This window comes from Enhydra lutris, unplaced genomic scaffold, assembly GCF_002288905.1.
Source record: "Enhydra lutris kenyoni isolate GAN:26980312 unplaced genomic scaffold, ASM228890v2 scaffoldscaffold2, whole genome shotgun sequence".
In the NCBI taxonomy this organism is placed as follows: Eukaryota; Metazoa; Chordata; class Mammalia; order Carnivora; family Mustelidae; genus Enhydra; species Enhydra lutris.
This window is the reverse complement of record NW_019154086.1, coordinates 19,634,629-19,656,876: the sequence shown is the minus strand read 5'-3', so window position 1 is coordinate 19,656,876 and position 22,248 is coordinate 19,634,629. Positions and strand designations below refer to the sequence as shown.

General features: G+C 43.5%; 1 protein-coding gene across 1 annotated transcript in view; it reads right to left on the bottom strand.

The window, feature by feature from the left end:
- Positions 1–205: 205 nt before the first annotated feature.
- The window catches only part of LOC111147583 (TRAF2 and NCK interacting kinase), a 381,965-nt gene continuing 359,922 nt past the window's right edge, over positions 206–22,248 (bottom strand). Inside the window, exons 24-33 of the mRNA XM_022503698.1 lie at positions 18,895–19,059; positions 17,315–17,426; positions 16,313–16,483; positions 14,588–14,731; positions 11,766–11,900; positions 8,117–8,217; positions 5,832–5,981; positions 3,836–3,995; positions 3,413–3,552; positions 206–1,188 (exon numbers count right to left, since the gene is read on the bottom strand). Coding sequence (XP_022359406.1) covers positions 1,105–1,188; positions 3,413–3,552; positions 3,836–3,995; positions 5,832–5,981; positions 8,117–8,217; positions 11,766–11,900; positions 14,588–14,731; positions 16,313–16,483; positions 17,315–17,426; positions 18,895–19,059 — 1,362 coding nt within the window. The 3' untranslated portion in view covers positions 206–1,104. The remainder of the gene's footprint in view (positions 1,189–3,412; positions 3,553–3,835; positions 3,996–5,831; positions 5,982–8,116; positions 8,218–11,765; positions 11,901–14,587; positions 14,732–16,312; positions 16,484–17,314; positions 17,427–18,894; positions 19,060–22,248) is intronic.

The following is a 22,248-nucleotide window of genomic DNA, read 5'->3' as shown; positions in this document are numbered from 1 at the left end:
CCAATTCCCAGAAAGAACTCAACAGTCTCACTCCTAATGAAGCCCAAAGCCAGTGACCTCTTAGCTAGAGGCTTTGTGCATTAAAAAAAGAATGTGTGTGTGTATATATATATATATATATATATATATATATATATATGGATATAATATATAAATTTTTTTTTTTTTAGTTTGTTTCCCAGGAGCTCTTTTTGTCCAACCCCGTCAGTCATCCCATCTTTTGCCCTGATCTGTTGCATAATAGCTGAGGGAAAGTTGTGTTACAGAGTCCCTCAATCGCTAGAGCCTACTCAACTCAATGGCACTACTATCCCATTCAACACATTCCATTCTGCACAGGGCCATATAAAAATAGGGCCTGTCAGACTCACAAAAATGGTAGTTGATTTTATTAGTCTAAGGCTAGTAGTTTAGCCATTTAAAATCTATTTCCCCAAAGAGGGGAAAACTAGTATTTTTCTTCTCTTTTAAAAATTCATTAGCCAGTTGCTATCAAAAAGCAACCTTTGGGTTGGTGAAGGCAAAAGAGTTCTAAAATTACCCCACTATGCAATTATGGCCTTCAGTGTAAGGAGATAAGGTACATTTATTGTGCTGTCTCTCACCATTTGAAATTGGAAACTTTACAACATATTGTATAGTTATAGCTAGCAGGCAGACAGAATTAAAAACAGACTCATCTTTTCAGTATGCACTCTCTCCCCATTCTTACAAAGTAAGGGGGTAAAGAAAAAAGGTAGAAAAACAAAACAAAAACAAAACTCAAAACCCACCATAACACAGCTTAATCATAAGAGCACACAATATTTGTTTCTATCCCTAACTCCGAAGGGCACATGGTCCATCTTTGTCCACAAACAACGCAGCATTCTTGGGGATCTCCTGGAAATTCCTGCTACCTTTTTCTCACCTTCTCAACCAGGCTGCAACACTGAAAGATGGACTGTGGACTGTACTAGGACGGGTTGGGGGAGAAGAAAAGGGGAAAGCGGTATGTTCAACCAAGCCTTCTGATTCTGCCTCTAGACTGGCATAAGTCCACATGAGTTATGTTCTTTTTAATTAGAAACAACGCCATGAAGATAAGTGCCAAGTGCTCTTCTGTTACCAGTTCATCATGGAATTTCTGTTGAGGGTCATGAAAAACACTTGGCTACTTCCTCCAGATCGCACGGATGCAAAAAATACCTGTTTGAAATTAAAAAGAAGTTAGTTCAACTGCATGGTTTCTTTTCCTCTTTTCTTCAACCGTCCATCCATTTCCTCTCACATGTCCTATCCTTGCCATGTGTTAGCTCTTAAGACTCAATGGCTGGTGTTTATAAAAGTGCCTTTGAATACAGTGCATCCTCTGTACACACTCCTGACTTGATTACTTTGATTGTGACTGTTATGTATTATGGTACGGGCCTTCAGGAACATGGGAGGGGCTATATCTTGATTGGCAACATCCCTGAGGATGCTCATATTTTAAAAGGGAGTTTCATGCTCGGTAATGTGCTAGATTTTGGGCCTAGGACATAACAGGTCCTTAATCTCTGGAAAACCATAGAGGCTTCCCTTCTTTCCCCCATACTGACGATAGGGCAGACTTTAGGCCTTTAGAGAATCCTTTCAAATTCCCAAGGTCAGGGGAGGGGCAGAATTTTGGACCTATCGACTACTATATAACTTCAGTTATCAGTTTTTTAAATTAAAAAAAAAAATAGTGTGATCAGATAAGGTAAGTTGTTTCATGCTTATTCACTTTGGTATATCAAGAGTTAACTCTTGGCTTGTCTGCTGGTGCAGGCATATCCTAGGCCAAAGGAGAGATGGCATTAATAAACAGAACCACAGTCCATTAGGTCTGGGTCTGTTAAATCATTTTATCAAACAACTAAGCAAAATTTGGGTTACTGCTTGCTTGAATGTCAGTGAACCACTGCCCTGGGAAAATAATATTCTGGGCTGTGGCTTAGCCCTTAGTTAGCCAACACCAAACTTTGGTCCAAGGCATTTACTTTTGTCACTAGTGTAAAGTCTCTGCTACTTTATTTCCACAACTCCTTCAGAAGAATGCTGTCTCTCCCAACAACAACTTCGTAAGAAGTTCTGGGGGGAAATGCTTGTCATTCAGCTAATGCTACATATGTAAGTATAACTACTGTTGGGGTCAGTGAATTAAAATGGGGAAGCACAGAAGACCCATGGAAACACACTGGGTGGGGGCAGGGGAAGAAAGGGCTGCTGTTCTCTCCAGGCTGTGTGCACCCTGGGCTCTGAACCTTGGGCCCCAGATACTGGTGTGGTCCCTGCCTGCTCCAGAGGGTGTGGGCATGGCTTAGAACTGGCTTCCTGGAGCGGGTCGTCAAGGAACTGGAGTGTGAGGATCTATACCGAGATCACTCCTAGTCTTACGATCGATCCCCAGAGACTGGGCTGGGCCTGGAGTTTTAATAGGGGTCAGGTCTATTTCCTGGCATACTCTGGGAAGGCCCTGGAACCATCCTTGGCACCCACAGTTATTGTCTACACAGACTGCACTGGGTCAGAGTAGCTGGCCAGGGTCAAATATAGTCTAGACTCACCCCCAGGGTTGGACTAAGACTGGTCTGGCCTCTGAGGAACCAGGATGGACCAAGAGATGTACATCTGTTCAACCCATCACATTCTTTACTCTAGGTGTTTCAGGCCTGCTCTTTGGGGACAGCATTTCTAAGTTGGCCATAGCCCCAAAGGATAAATTCACAAATGAGCACAGCTTAGCGACTAAAAACTCTGGGTTAGTCTACAGGGAGGGCAAGGGAGAAGCCGTACTGCTGCAGAGTACCCTTCCGAGGTGACTGATCATGCCAGACGGACGCCACCAATTTCACTGCAAAACAGTCCCCCTATGACACTTCAGAAGAAACATGGCTGGAATGACACAGGACATGGCACTAGTTGAGTTTGCGACTGAGCATTTCTTAAGGAATGGGTGACATTTTTTTAAAAGTTTGTATTTCTCCGTGTCAAATGTTTTACATTTAAAGGTGAATATAATGTGATGGGTTGGGTTCCCCATAGTGACTTTGTGAAAAGTCTCAAAGTGGAGTGTGAAGCTGACCCACTGTGAGTGATTAACGATGGGCCAACTCTCCCAATGTGTAGGAGAATTTGGGGTGTCTGCTGAGTCAGCATAAGGCCTGCAGGCCACAAAAGTTGCTAAGAGTTTACAAGAAATTCTTAGAAGTTTTAATGTCTTTTTAAATATGCAAATAATATATTTTGAGGGTTCACATGAATCAAACCAAATAATGCCATTTCAAGAGAATATTGATTGTTTAACACAGATGTGATTCAAATCAGTATAGAGGAAAATGAAGGTTTCACAGGTACCTGGTGGTCTCTTAAAATGCAAACACTAATGCAAATGTTGAAACGGATTTACCTTATCATTTCTTTCACATAGAAACTTTAACCTTTGAGCTCGCTTATGCATAAATACTCCATCCAAATGTCCTGTTTCCACTGACCGGATCTCAATAGCTTTCTCGCCCCAGCCCATTATCTGATTGGAATGAATGTAGGCTGTCAAAAGGAATTTCCAAAACTGCATTAAAAACATTAGATGGGCAATAACTCACAGCATCTGTTCACATCTTAACCACAAAAATGACAAACAACTTGAGATAAACAGACAAAGCAAGTCTTACAAGTGTTATTCACAGACTTTTGTTTTTTTGTTTTGTTTTTTTTTTGTTTTTTTTTGTTTTTTTTTTTTTGTGGAATCAAATGGTTGTTTCACATTTCTTGACTTTCGTTTCATTTGGGGGGTGTAACTGCTGAAGGAGATAAGGAATGGTTAACCTACCCACGGACGTGGGCATTTCTCCCCATTGGAGCACCACATCCTTAGTTATCCGGCCATAGGTGTTTACATACACCCCCTCATCCTCATAGCAAACAAGCATTTCCATTCCATCTGTTTTAGGCAAGATGACAATGGCATGAGGAGTGATATTGCCCTGAATCTAGGAGACAAAGAAAGGCCAGGCATTATTCCTTTTAAAAAATACAACAGCGTCTTGGCTATGCATCTCTAAGATGGCAAAAAAGATGATCCCCTCCCCCCACCCCCGGCCACCATTTTCATTCTAGAGACTGACATTTTGCTTTGCTTTGCTGACTTTAACCACTGACCTGTCACATAGCCCGGTATACAAATACAGACTTAGGCACTAAGTCGAGAATCAATGACCTGTTCCTACAAAAAAACAACTGCAAGTAGGGAACACCTACTACGTGCCGAGCCCTGGGCTCTTTACATACAACATCTCTGGTTCTTAGAAGGGTTCCCGTGGTGAACACCCTCTACAGACGAGGCGAGGCGTGTGCACGTCAGAGGGGTAATGTAGATTGAGCAGAGCTGCCTCGGTCTTTGGTGGTAGAACTGGGATTTGAGCCCGTGTCTCACGGACAATAAAAAATCTACTTCCATCTACTTCTAAAAAAAGACGAGGGGAATGCAAACCAGCTGAATTTGATGGAAATAGCTGACACAAGGTCAAAGGGTGGGACCCAAACGGACGCCAGCAAATAGGCTCTGAGCGTCCAACATGGACTATTTATCTGGGTGCCCAAATGACAGAATAAGCCCAATGAATGGCTTGTTGAGAAAACATTTAAAATGACTGGTCATTTAAAAAAAGTCATGCTACTGGAATCAGTGTAGATGGACTTGCCGTAGGAGGAGATGCAGTGCTGCTGGGGTCCCTGGGCTAAGGCTGTCATGGCAGCCCGCTATGTGCCTGGCGGGGAGAGGAGAGGACCGAGGGTGATCACAGTGATGCCCCAGTCACCTCACCAAGCACGGGAGCTGTGTGTCCTGTGTACACATGCACACACGTGTGAAAAGCTAGGATGCAGCGCGGAACACTGTGCACGTGTGAAAGAGACTGTGTTTGTGTGTGTATGCGTGTGCATATGTGTGTGTGATGTACTGAAACTACTTTTTTCAATCATCACACTTTTTTGCAGTAAAGCTTATAAACTCTCAAAATACCAATCAGCAACAGATCAGGCCTCAGACTCTCCTGACGGTGTCTACTGTATGTTGGCCTTGGGATCAGGTGCAGGAAAGATGACTTACACTGCACCCATCCTAAGAAGTGACACCACGGGCCATATTTCTCTTTGACCGTCAGGTTTTAGGCAGTGTTCCAGTGTTGTAATGTTCATACAACAATTTGCAGGGGTTTGTGCTAAGTATCTAGAGGTATTACTTCATTTAATGTTGATGATAAGCCTCTGGAATAGGTCCTTTTATTCCCATTTTACAGATGGGAAAGCTGAGGACTGGTGAGACTCTCTAATGTGCCCATTGTTGCAAAGTGAATACATGCTAGCGCCAGGATAGCCTCCAGTGTCTGATTCTACTACACAACACCCCCTCAAGTTGAAGAGATCAATAAAGACAGCAAAAGGGGACCACTGACTTCCCAAGTCACATGAACCCGCCTCCCTTCAAAAGCTGAAAATAGGACGTCATCTATGTACTCTTGCTTAAAAAACACAATTTATGCCCCTGAAGGAAAAATGTCATATGTATTTTAATCCAAAGTCCAATAAGACAACATGTCTAGTAAATGGTGAAGAATCGCTGTTACCTGTTACTCAGTTTCAAGCATTCATAAAGATCAGTTACACCCATGTTTTATGTATCGAAAGCACTGTCTATTTAGTGAAGGCTTTTAGCCTTTTTAGTCCATCTGCTGTACCAATTAGTAGAAATTAGCTTGACTTCCACAAAAAGATGCAAAAACAAATCCTTTTCTACATGCACATTGTTGTAGAACTCGAGAACTTACATGAGATGGTATGTAGATATCATAAGAGTTTCCTGAATCAACATCAATTACATGAAAACCAGTGTGTGAACCAAAAATAACCTTCAATCTTTGGCCTTCTTCTACTGTGAGATCAACAAGCAGTGGCTTGTGCTGGAGATCTGAAAAAGACTTTAAAAAGCACCCAATGAGTGTCCACATCATTCAAAGAGGTTATCTTAATCATTGTTTCTTTTAGCCACAGCCTGGTGGAAGTTAATGTCTGGCTTTCTTACATTGAAAAGCCAGCAGATTTCTCTTACAGCTTTAGATCTATTTGTATTCTGGCTCTAGGAGGAAGAAAAGGTCTAGCACCCATCGGTGGCCCCTTCTCCACTCCTTGTCCTCCAGGGCAGAGAATTGGTTTAGAGTTGTCAATTTCAACAGCATTGTTATCCTTGAAGAACTTGGCATCTGGGTGCCGCTGTTCTTTCCTGTTTATTTCTGGCCTTTTCCTTCTGGAGAAGGCCCAGCCATCTCTTTGGCCCCTTTCTTTCCCATGGAACACCAGGCCCTCACATGGCTGTGACCCTTTCAGAGACAGCGTGGGGTGGGCAGCTGGACTAGCTCTGTGCTGAGTCTGTTCAGAATTAATGCGCACACTCTGGTTCTGATTTTCCTTCAGTGAGTGAGTGAGTGGGCATCAGATTGGTACCCTTAAACATACCATTGTCAATAGAGAAGGGAGGGGAAGGCTGGAACATCACAAGACTCATGGCTTACGTTGGCTAGTTCAGCTTAAGTAGGAAGGAAAAAAGAGAGCTCTAGCCAAATTTATTAAGGTTCCATGTGTTTTAATCCAGAGCCCAAGCCCCAAGTAGCTGTCAAGCATTCCTCTGTTTTCTTTTGCCATTATTTAAGCACAGTCTACTTTTACTGGGCCTTGATGTCTGGGAGAGAAGAAACCACAAGTGACTCAGCTATAATGCCACTGCCACCCAATGGAGCCTTTTCTTCAGCTTTTGCTAGTGGAGTCTCACAGTAGGGGAGGCTCCCATCCCTCTTGTTCCAGTCCTGGCTTTTGCACTGTCCTCCTGCCAGGCTGGGTGTGGTAAACAGAACATAGCCTTTTGCACCCTTTCATGCACCAAGGCTGGCAGTAACTTCCAAACCGGAATCCGAACCGGACCTTGAGTGAACAACTTTCGTGGACCTAGATTTGGGCACAACGGCAGCACCAATTGAACTTTTAAGTGTTAGTGTTGTAACTAACCTAATACAGTCTAAAAATTTCTCTCCATCAAAGTGGGGAATGGAGGAAGCCCACTTCTACCAATGGATCTATCTTCCTGAGCACATCACTAAGGGAACAAGACAGCCTCAAAGAGCACCTCATAGTGCTCCCAAGGCAGCTTCTGGCCTCACATGGCATAAGCGGCAAGAAAGAATATATCAAGGGTCAAAGGAAGATGAAAGCCACAAGAGTGGGGAGAAAAAGTGAGGGCCAATGTGCTCTGAAGAAAGTGGGCAGAGAGAGACAGGGAACAGATGACAAATTCACTTGGGCTCCGGATAGAATCTGCAGCTCTGTATACGTCCAAGTGCCTGCACAGACTGGTCCTTGTGACATTTGGGGGTCCACTTTCATGAGCTGGGGTCCAGTGCTCTAGCATATCCTCATCCCACTCACGGGTGTCCAATCCAACCATGGCGGGTCCAGACTCAGATAAGGTCAAAAAGGAAAAAGCGGAATGCAGAGAAACTAAGCCATTTCCTTATGAACTACATTCAGTATTTACTTCAGAGGAGTCCAACAGCACTGGGGATATATGCGCATCATGTGAGTTGTTGGGACTTTACCCCAAAGGCTTATAAGGATGACAAGATTTGGAGACACGGTTCATCCTTGAGATTTAGTGCTGCGGTTGGCCTGCCTTTTTGAGATGACTTATCAGAGATTACCCTAGTTAGGTGCCTTTATAATGACTCTCATTGCCTAATATCAGAATTAATGCTTTGCCCAGTAGCCATCCCATACTAAATGCCCCTAGGAGACGATGATTTGTTGACCTGATATGGAGGAGGGCACCCCCCAATTTTTTCTACATTCACTCATCTCCCACCCCCAGTATATTTGATGGCATTTATTAGTGCTTAGTCTTTGCTTTTGGAATAATAAGCCTAAGAGTTCCGATACTTTTAAAAGGGGTTTATTATATATAGAGAAATTGGCGTTAGTCGATGTGCCAGACAGACCACTTTGTTAACTGGTGCAAACCAAAAAAGAAAAAAAAACACCTTTTTTAGGTAATCACATGCCCACTTACCTTAAATGCCATGAACTTATGATACGGCTTAGGAGCCCAGGCATATATTTCCACAGCATTCTTTAAGGCAATCACTAGGAATTTAATCCTTTCATATTTAACTGTAATAGACAAATGATAAATTGAGAAGGCATACCAACGCACTCAGGGGTTTGCATATGTAAATACATACGCCGCTCTTGGTGGGGGATTTGCTCATAGAACAGACTGAACTTTCTTTAAAGCACTCCGTCTTCAGAATACTGGGGGCCTTTTGCTTTATACTGAAGGCTCTTTTCTTCATCTGAAGGGTTAGGACTCTCTTTAATCACTAGGTCTAGATGTGACTTATTCATTGTAATAAGAACCTGCACAGTCACCTTCACGTTCCCCTCCCTGGCTTTTATAGTCACCCACGTGCTAGAAGCTGAGAGCTAGTATGGCCAAATGGTAGAAAAATTAACAAATGGCTAGACATGTAAAGGGGGCCGTTTGCTTATTATCCAAATATGAATTCCGATGATTAGGGATTTATAAGTGGTTACTGCCTATAGAGAGATCCCCCTCTCCAAACACTGCATGAGGTTGTAGCAACGACTGCTGTGTATGAACCAGAAAGCAGGCCCACAGCAGACAATGAGTCGGCCAGCACCTTGACCTTGGTCTTCCCAGCCTCCAGAATTGTGAGAAATTCCTATTGTTCATGGTATTCTGCTCTAGCAACCTGAACAGGCTAAGACAGTACATGTGGCAGTCATCTCCTTCGTAGAATAGTTGAATGAATGGAATACTGGTGTCCAAAAGGAAACTGGACAGCCCATGGCAGTGAACCAAATTCTTGCTCCCTGAGCTCTTTTTCTTTAGTGTGCCCTTGCTGTTTACATATTCTGTCTTTTAATATACTTTCAGCTACTTCCTTGGCTATTGACGTCCATATTTCTAAATAATATGCTTATAATGTTATTTCTTGATTTTTTTTTCAGCTGGAGATATCTGTTGACTTGAGAGCATGGGAAGGAGTTAGTCTCTTATAACCGTCTCCTCTCTCTAGTTCTCTCTCACATGCACACACACGTTTCTTCCTCCCCCACACCACTGATATAGTTTCAGTTCAAATTTTTGGTTAAATCAAGATCCCACGTTGAAATGACTATTGTTCACAGCTGAGGCATATAGCATGCCACAATTACATTTTCTTTCTCGTTTTTCATTCCCCCCCACTTCCTTCTTTTCCATGTATCTGTCTCTAAGCACATGTAGACATCCTGCTAGCACTGTAAATGCCTTCAATGTGGTCAAATGTAGCAGGTAATCTATTCATGACATTTTATTTTCCTTGAAGGCACCCCTTTTAGAATACTCCCTTGTCCCACTCTACCTTGACTGATTTCCTGATTTCTCTCTAGGCCTATGACAGAGTTGCCACCCACATTTCCTTCACCATCATTCTGGGTATTTTCTTCATTTTTTAATCTGGATTCCTAGATTTATGCCTTTATTTTGATGGAATACATCAGTCAGTAGTTTTCTGAGAACCAGTGTATGGAACATAAATGTTGTGAGCCTCTGCACGTCTGAAAATGTCTTCATACTACATTCAAAGTTGACTGATGGTTTGATGGTGTGATGGCTAATTTTTATGTGTCAACCTGACTGGGCCACAACGTGCCCAGATATTTGGTCAAACATTGTTCTGGGTGTGTCTATGAGGGTTTTTCCAGATCATATTAACATCTGAGTGGGTACACTGAGGAGAGCAGACTGCCCTCTCAGTGTGGATGGTTTTCATCTAGTCGATTACAGACCCGACAGAATAAAACGACAAATTAAGAGGACACCTCTTGCCTGACTGTTGAGCTGGGACATTGGTCTTTTCCAGACTTCAGACTGGGTCTGAGAGACTAGCTCTTCTGGGTCTCCGGCTTGCCAACTACAGATCTTGGGACTTCATAGCCTCCATAATCGTGTGAGGTAACTTCTGTAATAAACTACTTTATATAGAGAGTACATTTACAAACCCATATATGTATGTATATACCTCTTATACACACACACCCCCAGTGTGTGTGCGCATATGTATGTGTGTATACTGTTAGCTCTGTTTCTCTTGAGAACCTGGTTAATACTGATGGGTTATAAAATACTACTTGAAGGCTTTGCTCCATCATATTCTAAGCTTGTAGTATTGCTGCTAAATCTCAAGCCCCCTGATTTATAAACTATTTGTTTATTTATTTAATTATAATATGGAAGCTTTATGGACCTCATTTCCTGGGTACTGAAATGTCATGTTAATATATCTTCCTTTGAGTCTTTTTTTTTTTTTTTTCATTCACTATAATGGGTATTCACAGTGAATCCTTTTAACTTGGGACTTCGAGTCCTTAGTTCTAGAAATTTTCTTATATTACTTGTTTGATACTTTCTTCTCTTTCTAATTGTTATCTTCTCTTTTTTCTAAACTCATGTTACTTAGATTTTGAAGCACTTGGACTGATCTTTTACCTTCTTGCCTTTTGTCTCCTTTTCCTTTCTTCTGGTCCTACTTTCTAGGAGATGTCTCATCTTTATCTTCTGATACATCTATTACACTTTTTTTTTTGCTTGCCAATATATTCAAGTTTCTGAGATTTTCCCCTTGCTCTCTGACCTCCACTGACCCTGCTCCAAGTGTCCTTCTTAATGGTCTAGTCTTCACTTCTGGAAATAGTTTTTCTAATCTTTCTGAAGTTATTAGAGTTTCTTCTTAAATTTTTTCCATTCCTCATTAGCTCTGGCTCCTCTCAAGTCCTTTCTTTCTGTTAAAGTTTCCTTCCTATTGCTGGATGTCCCCGCATCCAGTGCAGGTGGGCTTACCCACTGCTGGGCTTCAGGTTTCAGTGGTCACATAGCAAGCTTCCCATGCACTGCCAATGTTAGTACCTAGACATCTTTTCTTTCTGGCCATTTTGTTTCTCCAAAGACAAATCTTTCAGTCTCTTGCTTGGGTATATAAGTATGGCTGACAACATTATGGGCGCTAAACGGGAAAAGAAGGGATATGTGTGTGTGTATGTGTGGGTCCTGGCAATTCCATGTTCCCACAATTCAGATTGGCCATGCCAACTTTTCCTCCTCCACTGCAGTGGGAGAGAAGTCGTGGCTCATCACCCTTCCAATAATCCTTCTGTTTTCGTTCCACCATATACCTCCATCTCAGATAACATCTGGGGCCTCAGATCTTGGGCCTTTCTGGGTTCTGTTAAGTGGTTGGATTGAACTTGATAACTTAGACATACAATTGAGCATTTCCTGGTCATCTAGGTTAGTTACTCATCATCCAACTATTCTTGTTCAATTCTGTTGACGTATCTTGTTGCTGGTTTTTCTTCTTCTGGTCCCTTTGTCCTTGTGGGTTTAGGGCATTTTTATTCCTTCACTGTCATTTTAATGGGTATTTGGGAGGGAGTGGATATAAATGTTTAAACTGGAGCATAGGACTTGAGTCCAAATGCACTCTTAGAACTTCATCAATCCAACTTTTTGGGAACAGTGCAAGTATACTTAAAAGTTTCAACAATATCTCAAACTGGTAACAACTGTATCATCAATACCTAATTGAGAACAAATGGAATGAAACTTAAACTGAGTAATTAGGATTGAGTAAAATATTCCATGTCTTGACACTCACCAACTTTGTAATGTATGCAGCCTTCCAAGTCCCCAACTGTGATCCAGCCTTGTTTCTTTTCCACTTCCGGGTCGTTGTGTAGTATTCTGTTTCTTAACCATGAAAGATAGTAAACTCGTAGTTTGTTCTTCTTTCCTGTTGAAATAATAGAGCTCCAATTTCAAGCCCCTGTGACAGACTTATCTCTCAGTCCATCCTCATCTGTTTTATTTTATTCATTTATTTTTATGTATAATTGTATAGGTGTGTGAAGGTACAATAACCAGTGTCCCCAGCAATATCAAAGTGTTGTCTATGCCAACAGCTCCAAGTGTTTTGGACAAATCACCATTTTATAATTTGTCTTTACCTTCAGGTTTTTTCTTATTTGAGCAAGCTGCTCTTACTCTCTCTTCTAAATGCAAAGGGCACTGTCAAGACCTAATTCTTTAACGGAATAGTTGGTCAGAGTTCCAGAACATTCTAGATCAAATTACATAAAGGAGATGTTGATAGCTGACATTTTAACATGTTTATGCATCACTGTCTTTCCCCCACCTTCTAACCTAACAGCATATGTTAATGAGGAGCCTCTTATTTGCCTATTACTTTGGAGATGACAGCTGGGATTAGTTTTACTTTATCTGACTAGCAAAAAATAAAATAAAATAAAATAAAATAAAAATAAAATAAAACAAAATAATTATAAGGAGGCAAGAGAAACAATTTTGATGAAGGCAACCTGAGCTTGGTGGAGAACTGTGGACACATTAACGATTCTGAGATCACTGCAAGAAATTTTAAACAAAAATAGTAAAGAAAAAGATATGTACTTGGGAAAAACCAAAGTTCCCTTTGGTAAAGTGCTTCTGGAGTTGGAATTCAACGATAAAAGACCATCTTAAAAATGCTGAGGAGTAGGGGCGCCTGGGTGCCTCAGTGGGTTAAAGCCTCTGCCTTTGGCTCAGGTCATGATCCCAGGGTCCTGAGATCGAGCCCCGTATCGGGCTCTCTGCTCAGCGGGGAGCCTGCCTCCCCCTCTCTCTCTGCCTACTTGTGATCTCTGTCAAATAAATAAATAAAATCTTTAAAAAAATGCTGAGGAGTACACAGGAGCAAAATTTAATATCCTCTGTGAGATTATCTGAGTACTAGATAAGAATGTTCCTTGGAGTGGTTCTTCCTTTTCCACGAGGGGCAGCGGAGAGGGGGAGTGGTGGCTCTTCTAAGTGATTAGACATTTAGGCCTGGGGGTTATACTTCCTGAGTACTTATTTTCTCTTTATTTCTCTTAGGCATCAAAAGATGCTTTATATTTAATAGATGTGACATATATGAGAAGAAGAAAATTTATTAAAGCATTGCACACTGGATTTGACAGGATGGTACACTCATAAATTAAGGGAGTCACTGTGCAGTTACTATTCCTTTTTGTAGCTGAAGGCCCAGAACTGATCTTAACAGCTAGGATGGACAGAAAGGCCAATGCTTCCTCCTTTCTGTGCCAAAGCAGATCTGAGGGCAGTTCAAGAATCATTTGCTCCTACTTTCATTCTCTTCTTTCCCCACCTATACTTCATGATAAGAGGAGGTGTTTACTTTTTAAAGAGTGGGAACATGTCACTCACAACGTAATGAAGTCTGACTGAATTTTCTGGCATCGTTTCCACTTTTGGTAGGTGCGTGGCAGATGTACGTTATAAATTCTGATTTGGTGGCACAGCAATCAAGCAAGCAATTGACAAGAAAAAAAAGACTACACTGAATTAAGCTCAAATGATAATACAAGAAGAATTTACTCGCCTAACTCTTTTGAGGGAGAATAAAAAGAGATGAAACTCTAAGCATTCAGTGGAAAGACAGAAGAAAGAGGGGACGGTAGCTTCAAGTGAAGGCAATTTTTCAAAGCAGAAGTATGGCTCATGAGCTAAAATTTATTCAAGGTTGAACCCAGTAGCCCTGTGTTTTCCCTTTGTGAAACAATGGCTCAGTAGAGAGCCGTGGTTCTCAAACTTGGCTGCACGTTAGAAACACCTCGGGCACTATGGGAGCTATTGATCCCTGGGCCTACTCCCAGCAATTCTGACCCACACCTGGGTGCATCCTGGGTTCTTCCTATCCATTCAGGCGGTTCTAATGTGCAGAGGTATGGTGGTTTCATACTGGATGGGACGGGAAGGCGGGGGAAAAAAGGGATATTGTTTGTTAAACTCCTTCAAACATCATCAGAAAGCAAAGAACTTTCAATAAACACAGACTCTTTCCGGTTATGTTGTTAACTTGTCGGTAATAAGGCCTTCACTTCTGTATCCATATTTCTTTAAAGTGCTTTTTTTGGGAACCAGAGAGCTGCAGAGTGTAGTGGTTATGATTCCCACACCCCAATCTCTTTGCAAACTCAGTCACCCAAAGGGCCAGCTTCTGCTTGCTGAGACGCCAATGGAGTATAAGCTAGAACAGTTCTTGAGAGAAAAGAGACCAGAGAAGCTTCTGCTTACAAAATTTTCCATCCGTGAAGCCTACATTTTGATGTTCTCTACCCGGGAGTAGGTACTAGAGCTCAGGCTTCAAAAGATCCTTGCTAAGTCCTAAACACAGAGCCTTTGTGGTCCATCTGCCTGATTCAGAGATCGCGAGGTGAGCTCAGAGGTGAGAGGTTTCCCTTCGGAGGTGAGTATCTCCAGAGTCACAATACAGGGGTGATCTCACTCTGGCTACACTGCTATAATTTATCGTATCACTGTCAGCCAGGGAGGACAGTTTTTCAGAACTGAGGTGATGGCCTTTCCTACCTGTGCAGACCTGGAGGTCTAGGTCTTCCCAGCAACATCCCAGTAACATACCTGATATCGTCACCAGGACATTCAGTCCCTCCAACACGTCCATCTGCTGAAATCGCCTCCGGTTGATCAGATTATAGACTTTGCCTTGCCCACTTCGGTCCAAAAGCATCAGGCCATTCTCTGTTCCCACCAGGAGGTTCACACCTGCAAATTGAAGGCGCACCCCAAGACTGACTTTTTATATGCTTCAGCCTTTCTGTATCTGGGGTCCCTGTGAAACCTAAGAAACTGTGTCTTTGTTACTATAAACTAATGGGCAAGTAGGTACTACGGTAGGAAGTGAAGAAGTAGAGGCTTGGCTGCAGTAATTAAATCACTGCCCCTCTGGTAACAAGATTAGTCTTCTTTTATAAAGTGGTAGCGGCATTCATTACCTCTGGCCGGGTACTGTCTGCTATATAGAATCCTTCTCCCGAGAAGCCTTGGGCACAGCTTCTACACCAGCACAATTAGCCTTTATTCCTTTCCTGTAACACCCATGGCTGTCCTGGCTCTCTCTGTAAATCCCACCTCAAGACTTGCCCAAGGTTCATCCCCACCCCTGTTCATGCACGAATTTCTAGCCTACCTACCTTCAACACACGGCAGAGTACCCCATTTCCATACCTCACTGGAAGAAAAGCCTTTCCTCCTCCTCACACCAAAGTTTACATATGTCTCATACGCTCAAGCTTCTGCTGTCAGGGAAATGACAAGCCAATGCCAGTGAAGGTGTTAACTGCCTGAGAGTCGCAGAGCTGTAAGGGACCACTCAGGTATCTAAATCTGGTCCAGCCCATCTCCCATGCACTTATCCCTATTACAAAATTTCTAGCAGGTAAGTGGTCTTGTTGGATAGCTGCCATCCTAAAAATTGCTGCAAATCAACCCCCACCTGCCCTGCAACATGCCTGCACACATGCACACTGAGGGCCACTGTGTCGCGGACTATGTTCATGAATAGTAACTCTCTACCTTCTCTTGCTTTTGTACATCTAGTTTTTGAGTAACATAAATGTCTGTTCTTTTGTCCATAAATTATTGCATATTAAACATGGCCATCTTGCCTCCTGTCTCTTCTCCAGAGGACAGAGCCTTACTCCTTCCATCAAACTAGGCCTGCTATTTTAGATGGATACAGATGGGCCACACGCTTCCTTAGTCAGTATATAACATTTGCAGTAACACAGGCCAGGACTTGGATAGAATCTCGCCCCACCTAAACCGAGCTTGAGGTCAGCTAAAACCTAGGCGTCATTTCCACAGGAATTGCAGGCTGATGTTTGAACTACAAGGGAAAGTTCATCATCTGTTGTCCTTTTCAAGGTTTATCTTGCCACTACTAGCCTTTATAAATTCACTCAAAGATGCTAGCTGTGAACTGGGGGTGATGCTCTTCCTCCCCTTGCAGGATACAAGAGGATCACAGAGTCTGAGTGCGGGCACATCACACAGTGCTGGGCACATAGTCGGTGTGTGGTAAGTGGCAGCTCGTTCTCTTACTGACTTTAGCCCACCATGATTATGTGATGAGGTCATTCTGAATCTGATCTTGTTGTCCTGGGAGTGAGGGTATCAGCTCTTGTTACATGTAAAACTGCTCCTGGATCTCTCCTGAGGCCAAGACAGTCCTGAGTTGGAACTCTGACTGCCGTGATTCAACCATTGCTCTCCAGATGGTAAGCTCCACCGGGTTTTAAGGTTTGAGGGTCGATTTATTAATGAGTGGTAAAAAGCAGCACTTACCCCAGAGAGCTGCACAGAGTATCTCCGAGTTGAATCGTTTCTTGTATTTTCTGATTTCAGGTGTGTCGCTATGAGGTCGAATGTTGGTTGGGTTTACGTTTACCACTGAAATCTTTCGTGCTTCATTGAGTTTGGCCTGTTCTTGCCTAAGAAGTTCGCTAGTAAACAGAGCTTTGAAAAAAAGAATCAGAGAAGTCAGTGGTATCTTAAAAAACCAGTGGTGATATGGAGAAGGCATGTCAAAACGCTATAATTTCTCCTTGTTTAGTGGGCATTATAGAAAAGGCAGGGCAACTCTGCAACTATGCACATTTTATACATTTTTTTTTTAGTAGAATACAGTGTAAGTCATTCACAGAAGCAGTATTTTATCCATTAGTAAAACAGACTTATGGATACGACTTGGGTAGTTTAGAAAATAGATATTCATCTCACAAAACTGAACACACCATTTACTATAGCATACATAGGAAGATTTATTTTTTAAAATCCTGTCTCATCAACTGACAAACTGGCCTAAGCTTCCCCTGATGATTAGTGAGTTGCATAAGTCCAGAAAGCAGGACTCTGCCCTAAAGCAGCCAGTCCTGGGCAATAGGAAGCACACACCTAGAACCCAACACAACTCGACACGCACTTATTAAGTGTCTACTGCGTGCACAGCATTGTACCCAGAAATTGCTTTTGAGAAGTATGTGGTAAGTTTGGAGGTCTCTGAGGAACAGCTTTTCCCAGGGCCCCTGGATACCTCTGGGTTCCTACCAGAAGCAAAATAGAAGAGATGGAAAAAAAAAAAAAATGGAGAGAAAGAAATAGTTTCAGAAATCCTAAGGAAAAAAAAAATAATAATAATAACAAAACAAAACAAAACCCAACTTCCCTTTAAGGCAAAACCTAAGCAGAAAATGGCTTAACTACAGGACCAATAATTCATTTCTTTATCAGTTCTTATCAGAAAGGAAACCTAAGCTGTTTCTAAAACATCCAGGCCTTCTAGCTTACCTGCAGCTGATGATTCTTCGTCCTCTTCCTCTTCATCAGTGGGAGACGTCTGGTACACTCTGGGGTCCACAAAGGGGGTGAAGGAGGCCTTAGTGCTGCTCCCCATGCCGTACTAACCAATATGCAAGAGGATTAAGAAAAGCAGTTAAACAAACACTATAGGAATGAACGATGCCAGGAATATTTTACTTGGGCTTTAAAATGATAACCGCTTCTTCCATCTGTTTAGCTGTTCACACTCTAAACCCCGAGTCCAAGTGTGTGCCTCTCTCTCCAGCTTCTCCTGGTCTCGGCTGGTTACTCACCATGTGCCTTTGCGAGGGCCCCATTAATTGTCAGACCGTAAGAGCTTCAGTGAGCAAATTACATTTGGGGCCATATGGTAAAGATGACCGCGGTGACAGAGCTCATCTCTCCTCTGAAGTAAAAACAACCTCATTTTGACCACATGATCTGAAGGAAAGCGGACCCCACCGGCAACCAACTAAGGAAGCATGTCCACGCGACAGCATTTTGTCCCGAACATACAGTCTAGCTCCTCTTGGAACTTTCACATACGTTCTCTCCTTCGATCTTTCGAAGAGGTCTGTGAAGGAGGTGGGGCAAGTACTAATACTCCCACTCAGAACTGGAGCAGCAGCAGAATCTGAACCAGAGTCCAATCCCTTGGGGCTCTTTCTGGTCCCTCGAGAGGTGTTGAGGCAGAGAACACCTGTCCACACCACGTGAAGTCACGAGAGGAGATGCTGCACCCTGCAACGCACCTCTGTGCTCTTTCCCTTGGGGCAGACAAAGCTTGTCTGCTCAAGAGCTTTAGAATCCAAAGGGTGTATCATAAAAAGTGTGTGGACAGTATCAAAAACACCACTGCGCGAGCTTCGTCATTAGCTTCAGGGCGTCCGTGTGACTCAAGGGACTATTCGTGCGGCAATGACCAAGCACCACGGACTCCTCCACCGCTCAAGCCTGGATAACCACCCCTACGAGCACTGCCTAGCCGACTGGATTTATTCACGCTACTTCCGGGGACTATTTCTATATGGGAAAGATAGTTTCTCAGTTCTCCCTTTTTCATGCAATTTGGAGTTCAGGAAGAGGAATGCTCAGAGAACCTATCTATTGATTTTTTATCTTTCATTTAACAAAAAATTCCAACCTCATTCTAGGTCCAACTTAGTCTGACTCAATTGATGTAAACATGAACCTCAACTTGGCCTTGGGATCTCTACAGGCTGAAGTTTCTACCACTGGCCTGGGGATAGGAAATCCCAGTTCTACAGAGATCTGTCACAAACCAGCTGTGTGCCTTGGGCAAGTCACTTAACCTCTCTGAGCTTCAATATTCTCATCTGTAAAAATAGGTTTGGGGCCAGATGATATCTGATAACAGTTACTGCTGTGCTTCTGTGATTTTCCCCTATTAAAGTATTTGTAGAAGTAGTTATGTAATAGAAACCAACTGAACACATTTCAGGGAGCTTAGCGAGGCCTCATTCCTGAAGCCGGCTCCCCACCTCCCATCCCTCCCCTCTCCCGACCCAGTGAGAACAGAGCTGTTGAGGCTGTTGCCCAGCACCTACTTCAGTCCCAGATTCCATCTCTTGGGAATGGGTGGAGACGCGCCCCAGGCCCTCAGTTGGTGTCCCAGCTGGGGAGTGGCTCTGCTGCACCAGGTCTGGGAGATTGATGTGGCCAGCGAAGCCATTGCTGTCACTGTGGCCAGATCTCTTCTTCTCTCCAGACGTCTGAGGGGGCACAACACATGGGGAGCATTAGACAAGGATTAGAGAAGGAAGGCAAAGACCACAGAGCAATGTCACCCTCCACACAACACAGGCACAATGGTCTTCAAATGGACCCTTGGGGGTCTGTGGGAAGAAAACATTCACATTTCTGTTTTACTAAGAAAATAAAGAAGTTAAACTTTGCTACTGTTTAGTATATGGACTGACCATGGGGCCTTTTGCTTCTGCGTGAGGGGCCTTCAGGGCCACACAGGAAGTGGGGGTTCCCTGGGAAAGACAGGAATGCCGGACGCAGGTGGAGGGGCAGAGCACCAGAGGTCCGCATCCACACTGTCCCTTTCTGCCATATTTATGTGTGTGCCTGTGAGCACACCAGTTACCTGGGCTTGCAGATTATATTACCAGATCACAAGACACAAATCCACAAGACACACACATGACCTAAAATATTGCTGAAATGAAAAGGTTGGGCAAGATAATGCTAAGAATCCACTCATGTACCACGTACCCCAAGAAAATGCAGAGATGATATCAACCAGACCCACAGGGCTATTTATCAATAATGAGGTCAAAACAATGATGAATAAATCAGATCTGACAGGAGTTACCAAAAAATGTACTGAAATAATCTACAGAGTATATGAAACTATGGGTTTATGTCCGGTATTAATTTTGAATTTCTCATAAGCGATTATAGTGCTGTGTAGTAAAAAATGGAAGTCATCATGACTAGCAAAGCATTTGAAATATTGTTTATAGCATTCTTTTTTAATGTCCTCTAAGGTGTTTTTAAAAAACATATAATATGCGTAGTAGAAAACATGCATGATTTATAAATAAATACAGTGTAATTATGGGGCCCCTGGTGGCTCAGTCGGTTAGGAGTCTGACTCTTGATTTCGGTTCAGGGTTGTGAGATCGAGCCCCACATCGTGCTTAAGATTCTCTCTCTCTCTCCCTCTGCCTCTTCCCCCATTCCCCCAACTCCTATGTGTGGGTTCTCTCCCTCTTAAAAAAAAAAATACATTGTAATTATGTGGCATGCTCTAAAATTTTTACTGTTAGCATAACTGTTAGCAAGTTAGGAAATCTTTGCTCTTAAGAGTAAAGCCTCCTCCCAAAAACCCCAGGGAAGAGAGATACAGGATCAAAGACAACTCTGCTTCCTAAAAGCCAGTGCCCACACTGTAGGCCTGGCTAGTACTGTGCTTCCTGACTTAACATTTAGGTGACCAGCTCCCTGAGGTTTCTTAGAGCAGACGTGACTACGTAGGAGTCCCTTCTTTGCCTTTGCTTTCATTCATTCATTCACCCAACATTTCTGAGTGCCTATGGAGTGTGACGTGTTTTGCTGAACATGGCGGAAAGAGCCAGGAGCGGGGCAGGCAGAAGCACTCCCCTGATGGCTGGCATGGGCTCACTGGCCTGACTTCCCCCTTCCAGATCCTGTCCTGGTCTTGCAAGGACCACTCGGTACCTGCTTCTGGCTAAAAGTGAAAGGAGGCACTTTTTTTGAGGTGGGGGCGGGGGGGATGTAGATGATGAAACAGATTCCCAAGTTCCTGAAAGGATGCATGTAATGGGTGTTGCCAGGGAGTTTGAGAAATATCTGGAAAGCAGGGGCATGCTCTGTTTCTTGGCAGCACACTCCTGGCCTGTAGGCTGCCCCGGTGAGGGGTAGTTCCTGGATTCCTTCTGCCCCAGGGCTCATCCAGGTACTAGTGCCTGTTCTCAGCACTGAACGCTTTTTCTTCTAAATGACATTTATGGGGTTCAGTCCTGATTCATCTCAATGTCTCCAATTTTATGTATACTGGGCAGCTTTTCCTTCCTTCTAACTTCTGTTCAAATACTGAGAGGATTTTTTTTTTCCTTTAACCATTTCTCCCCAATCTCCCAGTAGCATAAATCACACATGGTATCTCTTTAGAGTTTCATGGGTTCTCGAATCCAGCCCCAGCATTCTGCTTCAAGCCAAAAACGGATGCAGACACATTGCTTATCAAAGAAGATCCCGAAGAGGCTAACACGGGGAAAAGCCCCAGACAGTGAGAAGCCTGAAGGAATCCGGGGAGAGCCCTGAATCTTTCCCATGCCAATCCTTTTATCCATTCGGCCAGCAGCTCAGAGTTAAATACCTTCTGTGTGCCAGGCACTCTGCTGGGAATGCACAGATAAATGAACACCCCTGCCTCCCAGGACCTCCCTGCTGAGCCCAGCAATTTCTATAGTCTTTCCAGCCTCACCATTCCCATGGGGGTGGACACTAAGATGTTCCGACCAACAACATGTATCTGGGACGGTGCCAAACGCTTTAGGTACAGTATTCCACACAGTCCCTAAGATAACTCCACGGGTTAGCTTTCATTATCTTCATTTCACAGCTGGAAAAAATGCACTGCAAAAATTCAGCTGACCTGCTCCAAGTGGCATGGGTTCTAAGGGCTGCAGTCGGGGGCGGCCTGGTGGCAGAGCCCAGGTGTTTTGGTCTGTTCTCACACGACGTGGCTCTGCTCTCGGCCGCAGCTGATCAGACCTGGAGTGGACACCTGAACCACGCAGAATCAAATTCCCTTTTGCATCTAATGCTGGGGCCGAGAGACACTGGTCGGTTTCTGCTGGACGGCTGAACTGGGTGGGATGTGGTCCCTATCTTGCGATTGGTGGGGGAGGGAGAAAAGTGAGAGCTCGTGCATGTAGATGGAGACAAAGCAGGTCTGTGGAGTAGAAAGGACAAAAGAGCAATTGGAGGAAAGAGAAGTGAGGCAAAGGAGAGACAGGCATTGAGGAAAGCAGAGATGAGGGTAAGGAGAGACAGGAAGTGAGAGAGCCAGAGATGGGCATACGAAAGCTGCCTGTACTCCTGATCCTTTTTAGTTTTTGGTTCTAACCCTGCACAGAGTCCCAACTTACTCTTTGCCTTTGGATTCCTTGTATGAAACACCCCTGAATTTTTATGCCCCTATCTCTGATACACCCCCCACATTTTCTCCCCCTCCTTAAGTTGTTTTAAATGGATTATTTTTATAATTACTTCCTACTACCACCTGGTCAGTAAGAAAGATGCTATAGACAGAGGCCCATAGAGTCCCAGAGAGGTCTCAAGGAGAAAGGGAAGGCTGAGCCAGACCCATAGGAATTTGCTGGGTAAGAAGTGGGCAGTGGAGGCAGTGAGGAACAGAGAACAGC